Source organism: Microtus pennsylvanicus, chromosome 8, assembly GCF_037038515.1.
Source record: "Microtus pennsylvanicus isolate mMicPen1 chromosome 8, mMicPen1.hap1, whole genome shotgun sequence".
NCBI lineage: Eukaryota > Metazoa > Chordata > Mammalia > Rodentia > Cricetidae > Microtus > Microtus pennsylvanicus.
Window position 1 is genome coordinate 58,793,143 of NC_134586.1, and position 24,188 is coordinate 58,817,330.

The window sequence follows — 24,188 nt, forward strand, 5'->3', positions numbered from 1 at the left end:
CGCCGGGGGCTTTTGTTCCCTCCCAGATCGCCACAGCTGAGCTCAGGCTGCTTTGAGAAGCCCCGGTTGTGGGCATGGAGACCAGACGTCTCCTTGAATGCTGAACTGAATGCTGTGGCTGCTCTTCCTGTCAGTAGCATTGGCTTCTGACCTCTGTGGAAACGGCCCTCTGCCAAAGCCAGGGCAATTATGAGTCCTGTATTCAGTGACTTGTCAATGGAAATATGCTATTGGCTAAAGCCACAGGAGTGGCCCAAGACCCAGGGTCACTGAGCGAGGCTGGACAGCACTGTTTTGACTCTCGGTGCTTCACTGAACTAAGAAACCAGCTTTTGCCCATCCCCCTGGCTCTGGTTCCTCCGCTCTACAACCTTCCCATGTGCTACTCTTTCTTTCAGCCTCATGTGACCAGAATCGCGTGGGACAAGACTCCTACGTCCTCATGGCCAGCTCTCAGGTCGAGATGGAGGAGTGGGTGAAGTTCCTCAGGAGAGTCGCCGGCACGCCCTCTGGAGGTAAGGACGGGCACTGCACAACCATTTCTGAGCAGGCCTCCTGGGAGGAGGAGGAGGAAGCGGGCTCCAGGCACCATCTCTCTTTGTGCAGTGTTCAGGGGAGGGGTCAGAGACCTCTGAAGCCACTGGCATGATCAGGTCCTCTGCTGAGTATGGGGAAAGAGGCTTCTGGGTATCTCGCTGTCCTCCTAGCTCACCTCAAAGAGCCAACTCCAGATCAAATAGAACCATAGTAAGTCCTTTGCCTTGTCCAACCAAGGAATGTGACACCCCAAAGTAGGGGATTCTCCACTTTAGCTAAAGTCCTGTCTCTAGATGAAGAGATTGGCTAGCTGAGCTGAGTTACTGGTAGCCTTAACTCTTACTGTGCCATGGGTCTATCTGCTATGGATCCAAGAAGTCAAGGACAAGATTGACAACCAAGGCTGGTCAGTATGGGACAGCTGTCCCCCAGAAGATGGGGGTCTTACAGATGTGTGGTAAATTCTGCATTTAGTCCTCTTTAAGGTATGCAAAGTGTTTGAGGTCTCTGGGCATCCTAGCGATATTTTCACTCTTGGGCAATGGTTGGACTACAAAAGACAAATAACAAAAACCTGATGCAAAATATATATGAGATCAACAGATGTGAATTTAGCATGTTTTCTTCATTTTATAAAAACATAAAGTAACTCAACTGGGCGAGTTCACAAAATACCATTTTCCAACATTTTAGGAAAATGAGCTACTTGTGTTGACTCCAGGAAAACTATAAATATGTAATTAATTATTGATGCTGTCTCTTATTTTAGAACTCATTTATGGAAGCATTCATGGTTAAATATTGATTTTAGTTCCCAACAATTTCTTTCAGAAATTATAAGAATACCAAAATATGTTATGTAAAATTGAAAAAAGAATCAGTCATTTGAGTTCTTTTAATGCTTCTTTGTTCCAACCAGGGTTGTGAGTACATATATTTTTTTTCTAAATGATAAATGTAGAATGTATGAAATTTTATATGCTTTATCACTTAGTTATTTCATGTTACCATAAAATCTTTTTGAAGGTTTATTTTTATTATTTGTGTATGCATGCGTGTATGTGTGTGTGTGTATGCAAGCTCACGAATGTATGCATGTATGTGTGCACAGGCATGTACATGCATGTGGTTCTTGTGGAGGTCAGAAAACTGTGTCAGATCTCCTGGAGTCATAGCTACAGGCAGAGGGCTGCCTTGGATGCTGGATCTACACTCGCATCCTCTGCAAAGAGAGGTCCCCTCTTATCTACTGAACCATCTCTTTAGTCCCTACCATAGAATCTTATTGAGTCATTCCAAAGATTGTTTTGATGCAGAATAGAAATCACAGCCAATGATGTTAAGTAGCAGAAAGGGTTGCTGGGTAGATGCACTGAAGACAGGGACTGCCATGGACCCCACAGGTTCAGGAACTGAAAAATAAAATTCTATCAGTTTCTCTGGGTGATGCCTTCACCCATTGGCTTCTCTTTGCATGCCTGCCTTGTTCCCGTCTAGCCAGCAGTCCCTCATGCCCACACTTGTCCCGCATCTATTCTTATGCCAGCCAACTTCTCTGCATCTCTCCTGCCAGCACTAACTCAACCTCTGCAGACCCATTGTTAACCCCAGAGAAAGAAACTCCACCTGGCTCAGCTGAGGTCAGGATTTCGCCTGGGGACGTGGGTCCTGTGGCCCACCAGGCGGGGCTTGGAGAAAGAAGCCTTCAGAATAAGATGCCAAGGCTGTCATTAATGTCGGCACCAATGCACAGAAAGCTCTGCAGCTACGCTGGCTGTTTACCAAGTCCTAGACACAAGCTTCCATGATGGGAACTGTGCCAAGAAGAAGGTTCTATTTATTTATTTATTAACATATGAAAGCTTGCTCCTGTGCCGTGCCCTCTGTAATATCTTCACCACAACCTTCCTTAAGTCCGGGACGGCAAGGCCAAGGACCTGCTGACACGCCCTTTTCCTAGTGAAGGCCTTTGGTCATCGGCAGGGCTCATGGGTGTTATCTGACTTTGCATCTGCTCTGTGCTCTCCCAGGGACCTGTGCCTTCCAGCAGCCTGGAAGAGACTGGGCCTGCCGCCCTGCTGTGCTCTGTCCCTATACTCAAAGGGTTCCTCTCATCAAACCGTCAGCCACCACCCTGAGAAAAAAGCTGAGTTTTAGTCCTGGGAGTGGAGGGAGCACTATGGGCTTATTTGGGGAAGGGAACCGTGTTAGCTGTGGTGTGATGACTACTCACTGGACCAATGTGGCAGTGTCACAGAGAGAAATAAAGGAAACCAACCCTTGGTGTCATTTACCTGAGGCTGAAGGGTTCTGATCCCTCCAAAGGCTGCCCTTTCTACTTATTGAACAACATAGCAAAGATGGCCTCAAAAAGGAATGAAGAACTTCTGTCTTGATCAATCTTTTCTAGGAGTCTCGAAGCGGGGAAATTGAGAAAATTGTTTTTAGGGCCCTACTGACTCAGAACAGCTCACGAGGCCACAGCCAGATAGCACCAGTCGGTATCTGAAAGCCGTTTGCATCGTGTTTGTTGGGGGCATTGCTTCAAGGCCTTCCTGCTTTCAGCAGATGGTCTTTAGTAACCACATCTTACAGGCACACTCCTTGTTCTGAGGCAGGTGCATGGCTGAGCCTCGAAGGAGAAATAGGTATCATGGGGCCTCACTGAGGAGTCCAAAGTGTCGTAAGATGGATGAGGTTGCTTCTCTTAGAAGTCGTTAGTCTAGACAGCTGGGAAGCGGTGTGGAAGCCGAATGAGTGCCTAGTTCTAAATGATCTCAATGCACATTATTAACTCGGTTACAGCTGAGGTAAAAGTGGGATTTGTAAAGACAAGTGTCACACAGCACTTCTTAGAAAAGTCATTCCCAGACCTAACATGGCCTGCAGACAACAGAGCTTCACTACAGCCATGACATCCCTCGTTGGTTCTTCCCATGTTACATGAGGGAAGTCTAGACATGAAAGGGTAGATAGTCCCCAGGAGACGAAGGGTAAATGGCCACCCCCAGGAGACTATCTGGAGAGGGCCAGTGGCAGGGCTAGAGCCAGGGCTCATTGTACGGTGCCATCAGTGAACTGCAATTGGATCGCAGGACATTCTCCCAAAACTGTGACATCACCAAGACACATTGCCATCTCCTTCCAGGCCTACGGCAGCTGTGCGTTTCCCATGTATGTCTCGGCCACTTCTCACTACCTCCATTCCTCCACCTGGTCGGAAACAGAATCCTTCCTGCTCAAACCCACCGCTAACCGTGCTCACCTGCCCTCTGACAGACATGCTAATGTCATGCCAATCATGTCAGGTCCCCTCTGCTCAATCCTTTCCTACTCTTCCTTTATCAAAGTAAAAGCTTCATACGGATTCACCATGCACAACGTTGCCTTTGTTATCTCTTTGTCCGTGTTTTCTGGTTCCCGCCCCATGCCCGTTCCTCTCCAGCCTCCTCAAACACCACGGGCATGCGCCTGCCTTAGGGTTCTGAGCCTTCCCTTCTCTGTTTAGAATCCTCTGCTTGGCTTGGTTACTTGTGTGTCTTTTGTCTGGTTGGTTGGTTTTCTTCAGGTTTTTGCTTAAAGGCCACCTCAGTAATTCCCCATGGGGTCATTCTGTTGAACATTTAGTAGCTTTCTTTACCTAGTCCAGCCCTCCCTCTTCCTCTGTTCTCTGTTTTTCTCTCCGGCATGTAAACCCTTCCTTACTTGATAAGTGTTTGTTTCATAGTCTCCGTCATTGGGATAAAAGCCTCAATCTGTAAGGCAGGATTTGGTTTCCTCTGTGGATCCCAGGACTGAAGCAGTACCTGGCTTGTGTTTAATGGACTGGTTAAGGAGGAGCCTCTCCACATCAGAGTCACTCTGAGTAAAAGCCTCAATGTGTGTGGCAGGATTTGGTTTTCTCTGTGGGTCCCGGGACTGAAGCAGTACCTGGCTTGTGTTAAATGGACTGGTTAAGGAGGACCCTCTCCACATCAGAGTCACTCTGGGCCACTGTCCCAGGCTGTTCTTGCCATAGGCTGATGCCCACCAAGAAAGAACTCAGTGAAGCGAACGGCTTCTTGTAGAACTAGCTCCCATGGAGAAAGTTAACAGCAAGTCTAGCTGAAGTTCTTTTTGATCCTTAGAAAAGCCGACGAAAGTGTGGAAACTGGCCAGAATGGTAGCTGGACATAAAGAGTCTTGCCTCCCACAGTGGGGGTTTCTCTGACACCTGTAGCCCGCCTGAGTGCCAGCCCTAAATGAGAGAAGCCACTCTGGGCAGAACAGACACCTTCTCTTGCTCCTGCTGCTGAAGAGGTGGCCTCCAGGTCTCCTAGCTTCTCAGATGTCCCTCCTTCCTGGCAGGCTCTGCAGGGTCCTCACATCTCCTCAGGGAGCAGCTGCTTGGTGTCTCCTCAGCAGACTAGCTGTCTACAGAGGACCAGCTGGGTAGACGGGCCGGAGCAGCATTTACCCTGGAAGCTGGGGATGGAATCCCAAAGTCTTGCCAGGAATAGAGAACAGAGGCAATCAACTTCTAATAGCTCATCCCAAGCCTCAGTTTTGGTGTGTGTGTGTGTGTTTTCCAGACTCCTCTCAGCATGGAGACCACCCTCTTGAGTCATCATGGTGAAATTTGGCTTCTATCCCCGGTGACAGGCATCCAGGCTGCAGATGGTGTCTCTGTTGACTGTTTTCCCTTGCCCTCTGGGCGCCTGCTCAGTGGCTCCTGGACACAGGGGTTCTGTGTTAAGTTTCACCCTTCTCACTGAAGCTGCAGGTAGAAGACAGGGTTCAGCTCCTTTGTTTAGGCTTTATGGTGGATTGGCCAATACATGGCTTATGCAATGTAAATATTGACTTATTATAAACCTCAAGGAGTTCTTCTTCCTCTGGTCCTTTATTTCTTTATACCCTTCAGGACATGGTTTCACAATCCCCAGCATAGTGCAGCTTGTGGGATGTACCATCCATTATTCTGTGTGACCTCGTCTTTCTTTCTAGCTAAGCCTGGTAATTTTTATTTATTTCTACTAACTCCCTATCTCCCCTTCCTCCATCTCCTAAATATAAGAAAGGCATACATTTGTTCATTTACTCTGGAACTCTCTACTGATGAATTGCCAACACTAGGGAGAAAGACCTCTGGTCCTCCCCATGGAGGGAGGGGAGGAAGTGACTCAAGGAACTCAGTCTACTAAAAGACACTAAAATTAAAATTTAAAAACCAAGGGATAATATAAAACAATAATTTGAAGAACGCTATAAAAGCTCGGTATGATTGCTCATACCTATAACTCCAGCACTTGGGGCGTGAGGTAGGAGGATCACTGAGAGTTCGAAGCCAGCCTGGGCTACAGAGTGAGTTCTAGGTCAGGCCGGGTTAGAGTGAGAAACTGCCTTATAAAATAAAAATGCATCATGAAAGGAAAAACCAGAAACAAAGTAAATCTTTGTGAAGGAGATTGAGGAAGGCTTTTCTGAACCAGGAACGACTCACTGAACTCCAGATAGGCAGGGGAGGTGAACCAGACAGAGAAGCGAGAAGAAAAGGGATGGTGTCTATATCAAAGGGAACAGCAGCTGCAAATGTCTTGAGACATAAAGGTGAGTGTGTGCTGGAGTTTTGAGATGGGGTGAGGGTAGGTGGTAGCAGTAGAGACAGCTGGGGAATGTGTTGGTCACCAGGACCAACAGGCAGCCATCCTGGAGAAAGGTTCAAGAAAGAAGGTGGTAAAGTCAGATTACATTTAAGTTATTCTAGTTGCTGTGTGCATCATAGCCTGGGCTGGAGGCCCAGAGAGAAGGCAGTAGACCAGAAGCTGGAGCTCTGATCCAGGCAAGAATAGATTAGTGGCAGCTTGTATAGGACGAGGGCAGCGGAGCTGGGAGAATCAAACAGGTTTGCACAGCGTTCCAGAGGTGGCATTGCCAGGACATGGGTGTGAATTCCATGTGGAGAGAGAAGGTGGTGTCAACGATGAGTCCCCATTCCTGGCTGGGGAATGACAGAGGGATGAGCACTTGGTTGGCAGTGTGAGACGGCCCCAGGCCCTTCCTGGCAGTTCTCTCCCTGCCTGGACCTCCGTGATGGTCTCTAGGTGCACAGGGTCAGTTACAGCCATCCGTTCTGTCTTCATAAAGTGTGTGTGGGCGGGGGTGGGGGGTGGGTAGCTGGCTCGCTTCACCCAACAGCCTACCTCTGAGATCATTGTCTCAGAAGACCCTGACTGAGCCATGCGTGTCTCTGAAAGCCTTTCCAGGAGAGGGTGGGCTGGCTTCATAAAGGCTAAGTGGCATTCTGTGTTGCTGCCAGACAGCTTGATATATGGCGCAATGCTGGTAAACGCTTGCGTGTGGGATTTTCTTTCTTTCTTTTAACCCGCTTCTGAGCTGTCCCCTGGATGGCGGCTGACAATCAGCTGCTAAGTAAAAGGAGGCACTTATTTTTATTATATTCCGACAGCTTTACGTTTACTCTCTGAAAGCCAAGGGAGCCTCTTGTGTGTAAAGGTGAGTAGGGAGTAGGGAGAAGTGTTGGGAAAGGGCCGGGCAGGTGCCGACACATCCCTAGGGTTCCGCCCAGGAGTCAGAACCTGAGCAGCCTTTTGCAAGCATGTGCTGAGCTGGAAGTCAGAGAAGACAGTTAGCTCTTGCAGCGCAGGCAGAGAGGCCAGACTGACTCCTCGGAGGCACAGCGCTCAGCAGCCATGCCTCACGTCCCCAGGATGCCGCGCTGGGAACTGGGCTGTGGCTTTCCCACCCTGACGCTCCTCTTTTGCTGGGACTTCAGGAAGAGAGCCCCCAAGCTCCGAAAGAAAGGTATTTCTTTCATATTTGATCATTCTTCCACGATAGGGCACTTTTCTCAGCTGCCCTCTGCTCCCATGTCAGGATAGGGTACGCGTCTGAAGCTGAGTCCTGGTTAACCCTGGAACTGGCACAGAGGCTGTGCTGGGGTCTGGCTGTGCAAGGGACTCAGAGAAGCCGAGTGGTGGTAGAGGAGGGACAAGACAGAGGGGGAGCTCACCGCTGATCTAGCCATTTTCACTTCCCCAAACCACTCAGTGCCCTGGGGTTTTGTAGCCACTCTGGGGAGGAATCTCTGGGGTTGAGGGTGGAAGATGGATGGACAAGGAACAGAAGGGGTAGCTGTGTTATCTGTGAGAACGAGATGTCACTGTCAAGGGGCTATCAGGACAAAGTATCTTCTGTTCAAAGCCTTGGGTCTGAGGACTGGGGAAAATGCGGGAGATATGAGGTAGGGTGGTATAGTTGGCACTAGAGCATGGTGGGAGAAGCACTGGGTGGCCTCTGGCCTTGGATCCTGAACATGGATGATGTCTTAAAGATTATTACACTGACTTTGTGGGGGCTGCTCTGGTATAAAACCCAAGACTTCTTGCATGATAGGCAAATGCTCTGAGCTATTTTCCCATCCCTTAAAATTAAAAAAAATCCTTTGTGTGTGTGCACATGCATGTGTGTGTGTGCATGTGTGTGTGCGTGTGCATGTGTGTGTGCATGTGCATGTGTGTGTGCATGTGTGTGTGCATGTGCATGTGTGTGTGCACGTGCATGTGTGTGTGCACGTGCATGTGTGTGCACGCGTGCATGTGTGTGTGCATGTGCATGTGTGTGTGCATGTGTGTGTGCATGTGTGTGTGCATGCACTGAGTGTATGTGCATGGAATTGAGAGGTCAGCCTTGGGTGTCATTCCTCAGGGGAGATGTGGTCTCTCACAAACATACCTGGATTCATAGGTTAAGTTGATGACCTGGGGTTTGAGCGTCTGCACCTCACTGGGACTAAGGCCGTGATCAAGATTGGGTACTGGTGCTGGAATAACAAATTCTTTACCCACTGCGCTTTCTCCCCAGTCCCTGGTTTTTTTTTTCTTGCTTTTTTTTTTTTAATAAGACAGTATCCTGACTTCCCATTGACTTTAATAACAACAGATTTAAACTGCTACACAGAAGGTTCCAGAAAAAAAGTATGGTCTTAGGACAAATTTCAAACCTGAGTCTAACTTCTCAGTTTCCAGCTTCAGATTAGCCCGAGTAAATCAGTCAATTGTCTCATTCAAAAATTAGCCAGACCAAAGTCTGTACATCGTAATGAACTGATAAACAGTTAGATTGGCATTCATCAATTGACTGACATGTGGTCTTAGAGAGATTCCTAATCTGAACCCAGTTTATTTTGGTATGTTATACTTTTATTTGTAAGTTTTTAATAATAAAATATTGTTGTTTTTTTAAAAAAACCCAGTCAGCTGCTATAAAGATTATATTGCATTTAGTAATTGTATTGCATATCATACAATGGCTGTAATTAATAAGTTGAATTTTACAACTGTTAAGATGAAAGCACTTCAGCTAAGTGATGGCTCAGAGTGACAATGAGCTCTGGTGAATGATTTGATTGGACCTTACATTGCTGCCAAGAGCAGAACTATGAAGTCCAGATGCCCTGAAGGAGTAGGCACAACCTTGGGAGGCCACAGCAACACCTGCCTCACTCTCCTCTCCTTCACTGGTCTCTCTAGTTTTTGTCCTTGGGCTGCCTCTCTTTCGGTCCCTGTGTATACCTAGAAGCAAAGGTCCATGTATACCTAGAAGCAAAGGTAAGGATAAGGACTAGGTGGTGGTGGCTCATGCCTTTAATCCTAGCACTCAGGAGACAGAGGCAGGTGGTTCTTTGTGAGTTCAAGGCCACCTTGGTCTACAAAGCAAGTTCACAAAAGCCAGGGCTGTTATACAGAGAAACCCTATCACCCCTCCAAAACAGGGTAAAGACAAGGACCACGAGAATGAGACAATACAGTCAGTGTGTTTCTGTGTGTGTGTGCGTGTGCGTGTGTGTGTGACTGGGGTGGGGTGGGGAGTTGAATACCAGGGTCTGCTTTGTATTCCACACAATGTGATCTGTGATGACGAATGATCAAACCTGACCAAGATAAGCCTAGGGTGCTTTCTTTCATGGAAGAAGGGACACAGGGACCCTGTTGTCTCTAGGGTGTATGGCAAGTTCTCCATAGGAAGAATGGCTTTGGCCAAGTTCTGAGCCACAGATATGAAGTTCAGAGACTTCATCCTGGAGGAATTTAAAGTCATGAGTTTATAAGGAAGTGAGCAAGGGCGAGGAAGAGAGCGCCAGGGGACAAGCTAACAACGCCCGGAGGTCAGGGAGAAAGGAAGATGCTTTGGAGGAAGGTGAGAGCAGACAATGATGTGAATGAGGAACCCAGAGAGGGTAGTTCCAGGAGCCACTAGGAAGTGTTGCAAGAGGGGGGCATGACCTACTGTGCCCCAGCTGCTGACTGAACAGCCAAGATGAGCTCTAGAAATCTAACCCCACAATTAAAAAACATAAAGGCCACCGGTCTCCTCGACAAGAGGAAGTTTGGAGAAATGCTGAGCGGAGGGAAGAGTGGGGAGCACGGGAGACAGCAGGTGGAACATTCGTGAAGTCTAAGGCAGCTTCTGTGCCAGGAGATAAAAATAGGCGAACCAGACAGGCTGTCTGTCTCTGAGGCGCTCACAGCTCGTGGAAGAGTGCTGCTTAAATAAATCATCGCAAAACTACATAAGAGGCCATAGAAGAGGGGCGCGAATGGGGGGATCTGTGGATTCCGAGATGGCCCCATCCCCTCCCCAAGTCTTCCAAACTCAGAAAGACTGGGTGTCTAGGGGGTGTGAGAAGAAAGTCATCAGCATGCGAGTTTCTAAGTGCAAGCCTGCTTTTTATTTTCACACCATCTCAAACGTCAAAGATCCTGCAGACGTTTTGTGACTTTGTCCATTCTGCAGAAGAAATTGGCAAGGAGCTCAGTTGTCCCTCCCTCCAAATTGTAATCACATAGACAGTGGCAGTGAGGCTGGAGTGAGTTAACGTGTTTCCGGTGGCCCAGTAGGGCCAGGGAGAGTGTTTAGGGGTAACTCCAACGTGATGCTCTCAGTCTTGCTAATTGCTCCGTTTGTGTTAGGCACCTGGTGTCAGGCTTTGTGTTCTCTGGTCACGTGGGTGACTGAATGCTGTGGGCTGTGAGGAATGCTCTATGGGAAGCAGGGACTAAAGACGAAGCAGGAAGAGTGAGGGATTGAAGAAGACATGGGGAGAGTAGCTGTTCTGTGTGTTCTGAGGGCAACAGAAGAGGGAGGGGACATAGGCTACAGGTATGATGGCAACTGGTTTATAGGTGGTACCCAAATGTGTGGAGACATATAAAGGAGGCATTCGGGAGTCATCCGGATGAGAGTGAAAATTTTTTAGGCACGTGGAGAGGAACTGAAGGAAAGGCAACACGATACTATCAGTGTTTGGAGAAGACCAACGGGTAAAGAATCATCCCAACTCCAAAGGAGGACTTGGCCACTGGGAGGGCATCAGAGAGCACCAAGAAGTTTTGATGCAAAGAGACAAGCGATGGGAACTAAACTAGGATGGGTTGGGAGGTTGGGAACTGGATACATCCAATGGGCTGTGAAGGAGGAAACTCCCTCCAGAAGCAAGCACATGTTTTGTGGGTGCAGTGGCAAAGAGAGAAAGGCAAGAATTGCTGATCTGCAGAACTGAGGTAAAGGATCGCTCCTTATAAACTAGCAAAGACGTAGATTCTCTTGACTCCTCATATCCAGAGAGAAAATGTCACTACACAACGAGGAAGTCTCAGAAGAGGCAGAAAGGGTAGATGGAGCTGACGAGCTCAGAGAGCAGCAAGTTCCTCTAAAAGAGGAAGACCCTGTTGAGGAGGAGGGTAGAGAGGCAGGGCCTGGGGAGCCAGCCATGGCCTTCTCTTTCCACAAGGAGTCACTTGACCTTCTGAAGCAGGGAGTTAAAGGTGGAGAAGCCCAGAGCAGTGAAGATTCAGAACCAAGTTCTCACGAGACTGGAATGGCACAGCAGTAGGCTATGATGCTATCTGCATATAATATGATACCTGACAAAGTCAGACCTGACAGGGCAGGGCTGTTGGAAGGGGACAGTCATACTGAGGAGTGGATACCATGGCCAGAGCAGCATGCGAATGGCTGAGTGTGGCAAGGGAGTGCAGACTGGGCACACGGGAAGGCTGATGAGCTTAGGGGAAGAGAGAAATCCGACTTCTCTTGGCTTTCAGTATATTTGGGCTATTTGTCCACATCTGAATCGAGTGGCCACCGGTGCCCACAATCCATGCTCCAAAAGCCGTTCCCTCTGACAGTGACTCAGCACCTCTCAGAATTTCCCAGTGTGCCATGGCAGCTTGTATTTTAGGTCAGATCATTTCAATCATGATCTTCTGGCGTGGTGGAAATATCTGTCCACTCCCTGTCATAGTAAACATAATCCCCATTCTGTGTGGTCCTGAACTTTCTGACGGTCTTGGTATTCGTGTGTGTGTGTGTGTGTGTGTGTGTGTGTGTGTGTGTGTGTGTGGTCCTTTCGTTTGCATAGTGGGAAGTTGGCTGATTGGAGGCAATGACAACGTCTTTGTGCTCCTTGTCATTCCGGAAACAAGGCTGCAGCTGGCCAGTGCCAGGCACTTGACGATTGTTGCCGAGGAAACTGGATTGATTTGTGTGATGACTGTGAGGGTTCCAACCAAAGGAATGTCAGAGTAACTATGGGTTTTAGAAAAATACTTGTTTAAAGATACTAACCCACCAAGTAATTCAGCAAAATCTGTTGCCCATCCTCCTTGCGCCAGGCTCACCGGGGGAAGCAAAGAGACCTCACCTGTGTTTCTAGCCACAGGAGCTTATGGTCACATGCCCAGACATCGATGCACAAGTCACAGCAGCCCTATTGCCACAGTGCAGTGGGCAGAGAGGAAGGAGAGCACACACAGGGAGGATGAAGTCTGTCTACCTGAGGGCAAGAAGGCCTGGCAGAGATGCTGCTATTGAAAAAGTCCCATGAGAGTCTAATAGAATCCCAGGAGGCAGGGAAGGGGGCAGACATGGGAGGGAGAAGAGTGTTCGAGAAACTGGCGAGCACTGTTTTGGGAACATCCAAGTGAGGCGCCTTTGAAGACAGGTTAGTGGGTCATGTGCGAAGGGCGAGTGGATGTCAGGCAAGCACTAAGATCCGCTAAAGTCAAACAAGAACATCTGGGCAGGTTTGGAATCAGAGACGATACCCTCAACCCCCAGAACCAGATACCACGAGAGAGGAACCATCGGGCACTGAGGCCAGTTGAAGAACACTGCCCTGGCAACCGAGGACGAGGTGTATGACCTCAGATGACCTCAGAAGCAGGGCAGCAGTGCTCAGCAGCATTGAAAATGCCGGATACTGGAGTGGAGGATTCCAGAGTCCAATACTGTTCTTTATAGGTTAAATCTGTATTAGTAGTGTCTGGAGAGAGGAGAACAGCCAGAGAGTCAGGGATCCAGAGAACCAAGAGGCTTTGCCAAGGGCCAGATTGTAGGACAGAGCCCAGGTTCAGACAGAACTGAAGCCATTGCCCTCGGAACCTAAAGGGAAGAAGCCTTGGAGCTTGTGGGAAGAACAGGTGGGTAGTAGCTCTCTTCATTTAGATCTAATCTTGTCAGGCTCAGGGGTGAGGAAATTACAGAGCTGGGTGCTGACAGAGCCAAGGTGGAGCTGGCCCACGCTTGCTTTGCTGGAGGCTGTGGAATTTGGAAAAATATTTTGGCAAAGCAATTTGCATACCATGGGGACAAACCACTTGACCCCAGAGCTGAACATGCAGAAAGCTGCCCCATGAAAATAGTTGAACAGCATGAAATATCTGTGCTCATCTATCCAAACAGGAATTAATTAATTCAACAATAACCAAATATTATGCCTCCATGTGTGGACATTCCAGCGAACACGTTCACTGTAGCTGCGCTTTTGAAAGTACAGAAAACAATCTGAATTCTAAAAGAAGCCTTAATGGCTTAACTGGGTACGAGATAACGGAGTGATGGGCTCTTTCCTTCTCTTGTCCTTCAGTGCCCTGTATCACCAGAATTCAGTTCTTGATTTTTCCATGTCACCTTTAAAGAATTTAGGACAAGAATATTAACCAAGACCTGAAAACAAATCGTTTAAATTTCCCAGGACTGTAATTTGGGATCATTACTGTCCGTCTCCATTTTGATCCCATTTTGTTTACGTATTTAAGATAGCACTAAACTTCTGCTGAGCACTGCATGCCAGGAAGCTGGTCATGTCCTCTGCTTACTACTGTGGTGCATTCATTTCATCTTGACTGCAGCTCTGAGGTCACAGCACTGTCATGGCCACTTCACTGTCAACTGCACCGAGCCTTGGAGGCCTTGGTAAACTTGCCAGATCAGTAGCCGGGGCAGGGAACATTCGGAAGGCAAGCCTGGTGCTGAGGCCCTGGGCTGCCGTGGGCTGTCTGTCATAATGTAATGGAAACAAGATGCTTCCTCAGTGAGAAACACACTTAGGGATGAAGGAGAGCTCTTTAGTGGTGTTTGGCTGTCTGGGGCTAATGGCCAGCTAAGAGTCCACTCCCCGATATGAGATTTCATTAGCCTACGTGCACCTGAGGCTGAGGCTTATGCATTTTACATGTGCAACCATCCTCCCAGCTCTCTCAGGTCCTGGCCCCAGGTTACACTTCAAGTACCATAAACAGAGTCAGGAGACTGCAAGTCTGCCTGCTTAGGCAGATAGAAGATTTACACAGCAAACATTACATATTGCCAGAAGTATTTTAAGCATACCACTGTTGTTCTCTTTCAAATGGTTGTTAGCCAGTGTCATCTTGCCCACATGACAGGATCACTTCTTTGCTGATAAGAGCACAGGACAGGAGTTAGTGATGGTTGTACCTCCTAGCTGCCCCTTAAAGGTATGTCTTTATTATGCGAACGGAGTATGTCTTAGTCACTGTTCTGTTGCTGTGAAGAGACACCATGAACATGGCAACTCTTACAAAAGAAAGCATTTAATTGGGGCTTGCTTACAGTTTCAGAAGTGTAGTCCATTATCATCATGATGGAGAACGTGGCAGTGAACAAGAAGACATGGTGCTGGAGAGGTAGCTGAGAATTCTACATCTGGATCTGCAGGCAGCAGGAAGAGCAAGCCACTAGGCCTGGCTTGGACTTTTGAAACCTTAGGGCCCACTCCCAACAAGGCCATACCTCCTAATCTTTCAGATAGTGCCACTCCCTGGTGACCAAACATTCAAATCGATGAGCCTATGAGGACCATTCTCTTTCAAAGCCCTAAAGAGCCCAATGACTGGTCAATCTCAGTCTTCTCTCTAACAGGCTGGTTAGCATACTACCTATTTGGAGGGGTATTTAGGAGGCAGTGATCCTATATTCTAAATTTTACTTGTGTGACTTAATGTCTCCTAAGTCAATCTATTAGTAAGTCCTCTATAATACCAATCCTCTGGATCAATAATACTCCCCCAAGAACCATAGACTGTCTAGTAAAACCCCCAGTGACAGACATAAAAATCTCCTTTGGAGCTATTGACCAGGGCAGTGGAAGAGATTCCCCAAATATAGGCTATAGCAGCTGTCCTTAGTTTCCTCCCAGAAGTTGAATGTAAAACCCTTTTGCTAAAGACACCACACAAGCTAGACATAAGACTTAGAGGGGCTGAACTGGGACTGACTTGGAAGCTTTTCCCCGAGGAATAGCTCTCTTCACAGCCAAAGGTGTTATGCAACCTGCCAAAGGAGAAAAGTAATCAATAGCCCTGCCCAACTGTAAAGCCACAACAATGAACAGGATGGCAAGATATTCCCCGAGGGTGCAATAATGGCACTTATGTTTTGGGGCAACCAACAGCTGTCTGATTGGATTGAAGACCTGCTCAATAGAAAGGAATTCATGCCTGATACTATAAAGCTAGCAACTACTCGTGGCTGGTGGAGTATTGGACCCTAGAGGAAAATCTATTACAGCCGCTTTCCTAAACCAGTGTAAATCCTAGCGGCATTCTGGTTTTTTTTTTCTTTACTTTTTTCAGTTTTTCAAGACGGGGTTTCTCTGTGCAACAGTGCTAGTTGTCCTGGAACTAGCTCTTGTAACCCAGACTGGCCTTGAACTCACAGATCTCCACCTACCTCTGCCTCCCAAGTGCTGGGATTAAAGGCATGAGCCGCCGCCTGGCTTCCTATTCCTAACTTCATTCTTAGCGCTTACCTCTATACCCCCATCAGAGAGCGTCTTTTTGCTGGAGTTGAAGATCACTACAGAAGTTCCAAAATCACATGTGGTCCAAAATCCAGAGAACAACCGACTGTGTGGTACCCAATCCCATTAACACATCGGAAACACAACCCCGAAGCTTAGGGAATGTCATGAGAGAGGGGGCGAAACACTGTAAGAACTGGCGCTCGGGACCTCTGCTGGGAGCGTGTGTCTGCTGTATAGATAGGGCAGGGACTATGTACCCATAACAAAGCTCTAAAAATGGCCAAAGAAGCATGACCTGAACAATGACAATACCAGGTGACATGCCAGTGCTGAGGGAATAGACCTCAAAGACTCTCTATCTAGATGCAGAGTTAACCAATCAATGGCTACAGAAAGAGGGAGAATCAGTCTTTCTAGGGACAAGCCCCCTGGTAGATCAGACAATCCCAGCATCAGCCCTAAACAAATACACAGAGCAACACTAAATGGATTTAGTGTGTGTGTGTGTGTGTGTGCACGTGCGTGCATGCATGTATGTGAGCGTTTGTGTGCTCATGCATGTGAAGTGCATATAAAACAATAATTAAAGCAGACGAGCTCGTGGATTTGAGAGAGTAGCAGGGCACATGGAAAGAATTGGAGGTGAAAGAGCGAGGGATGGGAATGATGTAAATGCTAAATTCATGTATGAAATTCTCAAAAATATTAAACTAAAAATAGATAATATTTTGAAAGAAAAAAGGGGCTAGAGAGGTGCTTTAGTGGTTAAGAACACTGAGTACTCTTCCAGAGGAATTCATGGCAGCTCAAAACATTTGTAACTCAGGCCCCACGGCAAGCCGATATTCTCATCTGGTGTCCAGGGGCACTCATGCATGCGGTACATAGACATACAAGCAGGCAAACACACATATGTGTAAAATAATAATAATAATAACTATTGATATAATTGTAAAAAGAGAAGAAATGTGCACAGTCCGTGCCCACCCATTGACTCAAAGAAAGAATAACTCAGGGACCCCACATTTCTTCCTCCCAGCGGTGTTCGGCCAGCGCCTGGATGAGACTGTGGCCTATGAGCAGAAGTTTGGCCCTCAGCTGGTGCCCATCCTGGTGGAGAAGTGCGCAGAGTTCATCCTGGAGCATGGTGTGAGTGAAGAGGGCATTTTCCGCCTGCCTGGGCAGGACAACCTAGTGAAGCAGCTGAGAGATGCATTCGATGCAGGGGAACGACCTTCTTTTGACAGGTATGCTGTCCTCCTTACCTGCCCTGTCCCGTCTGCCTGTGCCCTGTCCAACTGACGAGGCAGAGAAGATCTAGGGGAGCCAGGGAGCCTTCAAAGGCTTCAAGACCCCAGAACGCAATAGGAAGAAGGCTTTCCTTGCTCTGTTCATCACTCCGAATTTTGAGACCTAGGCACAGTTAAAAGAGTGTGCAGATGATTTATATGACATAGTATGATCTGGGCAGAGTCAGGTGATGCTTAGGGCAGGAGGGAAGGGGGGATGCAGAGCATGGGGGAAAGCTGAGGCTTAGCCTAGGAACACTGCCCAGCATCCTCGTCAGGCAGAGGAGAAGCATGAAGAGCAGAGTTATCTGCATGAACACATCTGTGACGATTAGCACATCTGGAACCGCAGGCACCAGAAGACTGCTCCAGCATTCCAGAGTGGCTGCAATGAGTAATTCTCATAAGTCTGCAGGTCCACAGGACTGTGTGATTCTGAACTCAACTTTGAGCCATCTGACTAGAGCACACACCATCATAGCAGCCTGGTGTTCGTTCTTATCCTCCTCAAAGGTTTCTAGTCCTGTATGAGGCACATCTGATGTGATGAAAATTCCTGCAGTCAGTTCCTCTCACTCTCCAGGAACCCAACAAGGATGTCCTTCTCTACCATGCTCAGCTGGTCCAGCCCCACACACTGCATGCTCAACTGGTACAGCTCCACATTGGCATTGCATGCTCAGCTGGTCCAGCCCCACCGCACACTGCATGCTCAGCTGGTCCAGCCCCATATCCACACTGTATGCTCAACTCCCTACATCCACACTGCATGCTCAGCTGGTCCAGCCCCACCGTACACTGCATTCTCAGCTGGTTCATTCCCACCGCAAACTGCATTCTCAGCTGGTTCATCCCCACCGCACACTGCATGCTCAGCTGGTCCAGCCCCACCGCACACTGTGTGCTCAGCTGGTCCAGCCCCATATCCACACTGTATGCTCAACTCCCTACATCCACACTGCATGCTCAGCTGGTCCAGCCCCACCGTACACTGCATGCTCAGCTGGTTCATTCCCACCGCACACTGCATTCTCAGCTGGTTCATTCCCACCGTACACTGCATGCTCAGCTGGTTCATTCCCACCGCACACTGCATGCTCAGCTGGTCCAGCCCCATATCCACACTGTATGCTCAACTCCCTACATCCACACTGCATGCTCAGCTGGTTCATCCCCACCGCACACTGCATGCTCAGCTGGTTCATCCCCACCGCACACTGCATTCTCAGCTGGTCCAGCCCCACCGCACACTGCATGCTCAGCTGGTCCAGTCTTACATCCACCCTGCATTCTTAGCTGGTCCAGCCCCACCTTCACACTGTATGCTCTGTTGACTGCAATACCTGATTGCCTGCATGCACTTGTCCTGCTGGCTTAAGACCAACCACTCTTACCAAGTTAGCTGCCGAGCAAACAAGCTTTTGGTACAATGGGCCTGAACACTACCCAGTTCACAAATGTTGAAATCCCCCAGAGTTATTTAGGTCAGAGGGAAAGTTCTGAAGGCCTGAGTCATTCTTATGCAGGCATATCCTTGCTCTTCCTCTTCAGCCCCATTCTGCTCACCACTGCAGCCGTTTTCCCTCTGAAGCATCTCTAAGGCCCATCGGTTTCTCTCCATGCCCACTCTGGCATAGTCTTTGTTTGGCCCACCTATGACTATGTCTTCTGCCTTTAGTATGCCATAGGCTAATTTACCTATCTAGTTTAGGCAAACAGTGGTATAGTTACCACTGGAACTATAGCAAGTTCTGGGCCTGTTCAACAGAACAGCCAATTACAATCCATAAGCAGGAGCCTATTCCAATAGAGTCACTGTCATTATTCAGGTTCACAGCGCAGTCAGTTACAGTCCACAAGCAGGAGCCCATCCTGGTATATTCACTGTCACTATATTCAGGTTGCTTCTTAATTTTTAAATTATGTTTGAGTTGATCAAGAGATGTAGGAGGATTATTGCTTAAAGAGTAAAGTCAGGATGCCAAACAACAGAGGTTATTATAGTGGGATTTGCTAAATAACTGCCTTGCATGCCTGTTTGAATTCTGCTAGGTCTGTAGTCTTTGATTTCCATGAAATCTGGGAGTTTAGAAGGAGGAAAGCTACCCCCACATACACACATATACACAACCACACACATACATACACACATATACACATACACAATAATTTGAATACACACATACATACATATACACAATTGCACACACATATACACATACACATAGATACACATACACACACATAGACACACATATACACATTTATACAATCACACATATCACAATCAAAGAGAGAGATAGGGGGAAAGAGAGGGGAAAGAGTCCTTTTAGGGCCAGCTCCTGGGTCCATATACCCCTTGAGTGGACAAACCTTATTTGGAGAAGAATGTAGGATTCTTTTGTTCTTGTCATTTAACTAAGTTTCAAAATGTTTAGGGCCCAGGCTAGGAGTGTGTCCCAGCACCTATGGTTGACCGTGGCTTCGCACTTTGCAGGCATTTGCCACAGGCATAGCTGTGGTGTGAGCTACATCTCTCCTATAGTTACAGTTTTTCTGAACCCTGACCATTTATCAATCAGTGAGTTACAGGAGTTGGAAGGTCAAGAGGGCCCTTCCTGGCATCTCTAACACAGGGCCAGTGGGTGGCCACTGGGTCTTGCATGGGTCATACAGAGAGTTGGTACTGTCAAATGATCTACTATGTCTTTTCACCTGAATGGAAGAAACATGGTTCTTGTGCTTGGTGCTATTCTAGCACAGGTGTGCGTGGTTCTCACAAAATAGAGAAAGCAAATAGGAAAGCCTCCTTGTATGGCCAGGGCAGGTGGCTCAGTGGCTAAGGAGCTCCCACACAAGAGAAGATGGGAGTGGGAGTTCTGTGGGATGTAATATTAAGCCTCTAAATGGTTATTCAGGAAATGGCAGGTGAGAAAAAAAAAACCTCTGATTACATGGGGTTCAGATCCCTTGCAATGAATGGAAGGAATCTAGTGACCTGTCTATAATCCCAGTCCTCCAGAGGCCAGGACAAGAGATCCCCTGAGCTATCTGGATAGCTAGATTGCCCAAATCTTTAAGCTTTTGTGTTCAAGTGAAAGAGCCTGCTCAATACATAAGGTGGGAAGAAATCAATGAAGACACCCATGTCAACATCCGTCCTCCACAGAAACATGCACTCACATATATGTGCCCACACATATGGAAACATGCATAAATACACACATAACATACACATGCAAAACCACACATATGGAAACATGCACTCACATATATGTACCCACACATGTGGAAACATGCATAAATGCACACATAACATACACATGCAAAACCACACATTTGGAAACATGCACTCACATATATGTACCCACACATATGGAAACATGCATAAATACACACATAACATACACATGCAAAAACCAGTTTTAAAAATCTCCTTGTTAGTTTCTACTGGGCTTGAATACCTCTTGGTCACAACCCTGACGTCCTTCCCATCCCTGTGTTCTCTTTGGAAATGGACAGGTGTGCTTCATGGTACATATGTGGGCTCCAAGGCAACGTGGCAAGGCCACCAAAGGTGGGTCAGAGCTCAGACCCGACAAAGACAGTCACTTGAGGCTGATTCTTTGGTTTGGAGGGACAGCCAACTAAGAGAAAGACTTAGACCGTAAGGGTGACCCCCCGAGTCAGCACCGACACAGTGGAGGGGACATTATGCCCCCAATACACAGAATGTGTTAGTGCCCAAAACGATAAGTAGAGAAAACAAAATTCAGAGAAAGGAAGCCCGACATAGTCTGGTAAACTAGAGAAGGCCTCGAGAAAATAATGTTGAGGATGAGACCCAATAAACCGAAATAAGAAGCTGGCCAGGCTAACCTCAGGCTATCATCATCAACTCTGTCGAAATTAATTGGGCTTTCTGGATGTTTCTAAGAATATAATATAACATAATATAATATGATATAATATAATCTTTGAATTACCCCTATTGTATCTGTGGCTATACCACCTTTCTATTTCTTCTTCCTTTTTATTCACCCCGAGACAGAGTTTCTCTGTGTATCCCTGGCTATCCAGGAACTCGTTCTATAGACCAGGTTCACTCTATAGACCAGGCTGACCTCAAATTCGCAGAGAGCTGTGTGCTTCTGCCTCCCAAGTGCTCGTCTCAGACGCGCACCCACGGTCCTCCCTGGCTATTCATAACTGGTTATCTTTGCCGTCTTAGTTTCTTGTGAGAAAACTGCCTGTTTGAAGTTGAAATTTCTCGCTAAGGGTCTGGTTTCCATCCTCCTCACTGATAACATTTTTCTCACTGAAACTCTTTTCCTCTCCATTCATTCTATGGGTGTGTTTGTTTTGTCTGTTGGGGCCATGCTGTCAGTGGATAAGATGGAGAGGAAGGGAGGCTAAGGAAGACAGTGGCTATCTGAGTCAGGAGTGGAAGGAGAGGGGCCATAAGGGATTCATTTGAGATGACGACCAGACACGGAGCTTCATTGTGTACAGGGTAGAGGAGAGCGCATAGGCAAGCAGGGCCCCGGATGTGGTAAAGACACTGGGTCAGGTGTAGCACAGGGACATTTAGGAGCATCCTCCTGCAGACTGCCAGCCCGTGATTCTTCTGCCACTTTCTTGGGCTCTTCTCTCTCTGTTCTCACCGAGAGTGCTTTCCCTAGGTGCCTTTCGCTCAGGGGTGTTCTGGACAGTGACTCTGTAGGGTAGGAGGTTTCTGACTATCCATGTTAAGGGAACATCCCCGGCCCACACAACCTGCCTTGGAGTGCAGATGGCATCCTGTGCACTTGTTCTCCTTCAGAGGCAGCAAGTTCACCAGCTTCAGAGGCAGGGGTGGGGGGAACGGATTGAGGGGGTAGGGATGGGGTGTGGTGTGGTATGGGTGGTGCAGAAGTCAAAGCCAGAAATTGATAACTAAGAACAGACACCAAAACAAAAGAAACACACACACACACACACACACTCACACACACTCACTCGGTATTCTTGTTTACCTCGTCTCAAATGCCTCAGTAACAGGCCACAACAGTACTGCCCACGTAGCTTCGGAGCAGAGCAAGCTATAGCACCTGGCTTTATGAAGATCACCCCATGGTTTTTATACAGTGACTGAATTTCCTAGTGGCGCATTTCTCAGAACACACCCCTTATTGGGTAACACACTGGAATGTGGTAGACTCAGATTTAGTTTCTCTTTTAACAGACTAGGCACAACCCTTGCAATTCAGTGGCCAGCAGACGTCCCAGGCCGGGCTGCAGGTAGCATTCTTGGGCTCTTCAGGGCTTTGCCGCTGTCAGGAAGCAATGGCAGTTTGCCAGTGAACAAGCGGGGCTGTGTTCCTCTAAAACCTGGTTTACTGATGCTGTGACTATGAGCGCATACACTTTCCCGTGTCATGAGATAGACACTTTCTGTTTTGTGCATACACTTTCCCGTGTCATGAGATAGACGCTTTCGGTTTTGTTTTCTCCAAGCACTTAAAAAAGTGCTGCGACCTGATGGAACCAGGTATTCCCGCAGGTTTACTATATAAATCATAAAAGGAAGTAAAAGGGGAAGAAAGGATGCCCAAGATAAAAATAAGCTTCCTCATTGGTTATGACTGAATTAACTATTGATGAAGCATATGGCCCAGAGCTGCTTTGAGAACTCTGGGAGTAAACGAGAACAACGGACCAAGGATATAAACAAGTTTACATGTGCAAAGAATGAGAGACTACATAGACATTGTTAACCGTGATCTATTAAGTCGTCTGAAGAAATAAGAAAACAGAAAAAGATCAAAATAGTTAAAGAGCATTTAATGAAAAAGTGACCCTTCATGTTAGCAGCTGTGTGGAAGCAGGAAGTGGCTGCGTTGCTCTGGGCCCTGGTGTCTGGGTCTGGGACTTTCCCAGACGCTGGTCCTTGGTAACACGTCCCTCTGTAGTTCACGCTTTGACCGGGTGGTCCCGTCCCAATAAGTGAGAGGCCTCTGCGTTCTGCGCCCTAAGTGCAGCCGGTTTTCTTCCAGGGACACAGACGTGCACACGGTGGCCTCTCTCTTGAAGCTCTACCTCCGAGACCTCCCGGAGCCCGTGGTTCCCTGGAGCCAGTACGAAGGGTTCCTGCTCTGCGGGCAGCTCATGAATGCGGATGAGGCAAAGGTCGGTGTCTCTCTTGCTGACTGTCCTTCTGCTTCTGAACAGGGTTCTAGCAGGTGGCAGTGAGTCATGGGGCCCATGTCCCTTGGTAGGAGACTCTGTCAGACTCATGCTTCAGTAGCAGTGCCAGGCCAATGGTGCGATCCCACTGGCAAAATAGCAAGAAGACCGGGATTTGACCTTAGTTCTTTATGCACTGTATGAGTTACTACCTCGCTGCTGTGACAAAATACCAGATGAAAACCACATAAGGAAGGGTTATATTGGGCTTGGTTTCAAGATATGGTGTATGGTGGCAGAGAAGCTGTGGCAGCAGGGGCATAGGCAGCTGTCACACCGTACCCACAGGCAGGAAGCAGGCAGAGATGAGTGCCTGTCCTCAGCTGGCTTACTTTTTACCACAACACCAGACTCACAGTCAGGGTGGGCCTTCCCACCTACGTTAAACCTCTCTGGACACACTCTTGCAGATGTCCTCAGAAACCTGCCTCCATTGTGATGTGATATTTCCCTCTGCATGATGTGATTACCATTAATGAATAAAGAAACTGCCTTGGCCTGCTGATAGGCAGAATTTAGGTAGGTGGGGGAAACTGGACTGAATGCTGAGGAAGGCTGAGAGAGAGATGCCATGGAGCCGCTGCCGGAGATAGATGTGCTGAAACTTTGCTGGTAGGCCACGACCTCGTGGTTATGCACAGATTGATGGAGATGGGTTAAATTAATATGTAAGAGTTAGCCAATAAGAAACTAGAGCTAATGGGCTAAGCAGTGATTTAAATAATATGGTTTCTGTGTGATTATTTCGAGGCTGAGCAGTCAGGAACTAACTGGCGGGCCACCTGCAACACCATTTGTCATTCTAAATCCAGTCAGGTTGATAACCAAGAATAGCCTCCTCATGCATGTTCTCTGAGGCTCAGTATATTTACTTGACCCAATAGGATTTCTGTGGTGATGTAATATTATCACTGTCCCATGTGCTAATTTATAGCCATGTGTGGTATCATGTCCATGAAATACAGGTAGTATACCAGAAGAGCCACATTCTTAATTTTATTTACATTGAATGGCTACATGTGGCAATCAGC

At 47.7% G+C, this 24,188-nt stretch overlaps 1 protein-coding gene across 2 annotated transcripts in view; it reads left to right on the forward strand.

Annotated features, from left to right (window-relative positions):
• Window positions 1-24,188, forward strand: part of Arhgap25 (Rho GTPase activating protein 25) — an 81,644-nt gene that overhangs the window by 47,113 nt on the left and 10,343 nt on the right. For both annotated transcript variants that reach the window (XM_075983578.1, XM_075983579.1), the window contains exons 4-6: window positions 399-515; window positions 16,683-16,890; window positions 22,968-23,100. In XM_075983578.1, coding sequence (XP_075839693.1) covers window positions 399-515; window positions 16,683-16,890; window positions 22,968-23,100 — 458 coding nt within the window. The remainder of the gene's footprint in view (window positions 1-398; window positions 516-16,682; window positions 16,891-22,967; window positions 23,101-24,188) is intronic.